General features: G+C 37.2%; 1 protein-coding gene across 1 annotated transcript; it reads right to left on the bottom strand.

Moving 5' to 3' along the window:
- Nucleotides 1-242: 242 nt before the first annotated feature.
- LOC119651352 (protein CutA homolog) lies at nucleotides 243-851 on the bottom strand. Its single transcript, XM_038054911.1, has one exon. It carries the CDS (start codon nucleotides 738-740, stop codon nucleotides 264-266), a length of 477 nt encoding a protein of 158 aa, XP_037910839.1. The 5' UTR covers nucleotides 741-851; the 3' UTR covers nucleotides 243-263.
- Between the last annotated feature and the right edge of the window lie 1,221 nt (nucleotides 852-2,072).

Here is a 2,072-nt window from a genome sequence, read left to right as displayed (position 1 = left end):
GTTCTTTCGATATTTTTGAGTATACTGCTAATGTACAAAGACTTTTGCGCCCGGTGAAATTTGATCGTTTTTGAATTTTCGAGCCAATATGGACAAAAATTTATCGGTTTTATATTTCCTTAATAAAAGTGGGTTTCGAATGTGAATGGACTTGAATTCTCTGGTTCACATTGTTAACATATTATATATTTGAAAAAAGAAAGACTTTGGTCCTTCACTGTAGCTAGAGATAATAAATACAATTAATCGTTAAAGTAGGTAATTTATTTCGATTTTTCTGGTACAGTCTTTGCAATCCAATCAAGATAAGGAAAATTACCATTCTCTATAGGTAGGGAAATAACCTCTGCGACACTATATGGGTGATTCTCTCTCACGAACCCAACTAGCTCTTCTACCCGGCTAGTTCTAGTCTTAATTATGATGAGGCACTCGCTATCTTCATTGACCTTGCCCTCCCATTCATAGATGGATGTGATTCGTGGAACAATGTTCACGCAAGCCGCCAACTTCTTCGAAATCAATCCGTTCGCGATTTTCTTCGCAGAAGTCTCATCGGGTGTTGTTACCAAAGCCACTGAACTAGCACCAGGTGTGTAATCGCCTGTACAAGGTAGTCCTCCCTGCTTCCTATCCATGGTCGGAACTGTGCTGCACTGTGAGAATGCCACTGATCCCAAAGGTTTCACAAACAATGCAAGATATGAAAAGCTAAATATATAAGATCTGAAAACCTTCATAAGTTCAAATGGATAATAAGCAACAAGAAGCGCGCACGAAAAAACGTCTTCCTGCGAGTCGACAGAGCGGCACACAATTTGACATATCAATTTGCCACCAGTGTTGTCCTTTGCTGTCAAAAGTAGTAAGATCTAGTACATTTTAATGGTCATTAGTACTTCATCAATCTTCCTTATTTTTCAATATTTTTATAATTCAGAAGACACTTTTAGCAGTAAGTGAGACGAAACTAATATTTTGATGAGTGCGAATGGGGCTGGGAACATACAGTGGTTCAAACGCATAATTGAACAAAGATTGATTCATTTTTGGGGAGGATTACTGTTTCCGTGACCTCGCGATTTGATCATCGATTCTAGTAGTACGAAGGAAAATTTCGAAATCTCCTTTCGTTTTCGAAATATCGAAGGTTCAAGTTTTCGAATTGGCTCATATTCTACACTTGTATTTCGTTACTTTTCCGTAGGCCCGCGATTTGATGACGGACACAATAGGCCAAAATAGGACTAAAATAAAATGTAAACATTTTTTAAATCTTCCCCCGTTTTCGAAATATTGAAGGTTGAAGTCTTCGAATTGACCTCTAGCCAAAACATGTACTTCGTCACGGTTCCGGTAGCCACGGGTATAGACGATGGATTTCCGTAAAAAAAAATATGAGACGAAAATAAAATGGTTCGACATTTCGGTTAGCTTTCGGACTAACCGAGATATTGAAAAGTTTTCCCTTTTCAATATCTCGCTAAGTTTCACCTCAAATTGAAATTCAGTTCGTTCACTGCCATTTCACTGTATTTTTTTTTATTCAATTTTAATTAAAGAACCAACTTAATAAATTCTTTTTTTTGTAAATATAGCTCAAAAAACTTTAAGGTAGTTATGATTTCGTTAAAAATCCTACTCATTCCTATTCATTTTCGTGCGAATTTACTGTAGTCCCAGGACATCATAGTATATAAGTATCACTTTGTAATAACTAGCCTTACAACACGGGAAAATCAAAAAACTTTTTATACCGGAAGCACCCAGCTTATGGTTTCCTCACAACTTTCAGACAAATTTGGCTATAAAAGTACATTTATTGCTCTTTTATACTCGAACTGCAGCAGCCTTGGTTCTGAGTCACACACAAAAGGAGATATATTTTGTTTATGTTTATGGTATATGGCATACGTCTCGGGTTAAGTTTCATTTGCCATTTGATGTTGTCGCTTTTTAAGGTTTTGTGTGAAACAAAACCTTACTAGAATCGAGACGGTGTCTGTCTGCTGTCCGTCTGTCACGCCCGATTTATTCCGAAACGGCTAGACCGATTGTCACGAAAATCGGTG

This window comes from Hermetia illucens, chromosome 3 (genome assembly GCF_905115235.1).
Source record: "Hermetia illucens chromosome 3, iHerIll2.2.curated.20191125, whole genome shotgun sequence".
In the NCBI taxonomy this organism is placed as follows: domain Eukaryota; kingdom Metazoa; phylum Arthropoda; class Insecta; order Diptera; family Stratiomyidae; genus Hermetia; species Hermetia illucens.
The sequence above is the reverse complement of the archived record's forward strand: the minus strand, read 5'-3'. Positions and strand labels throughout refer to the sequence as shown.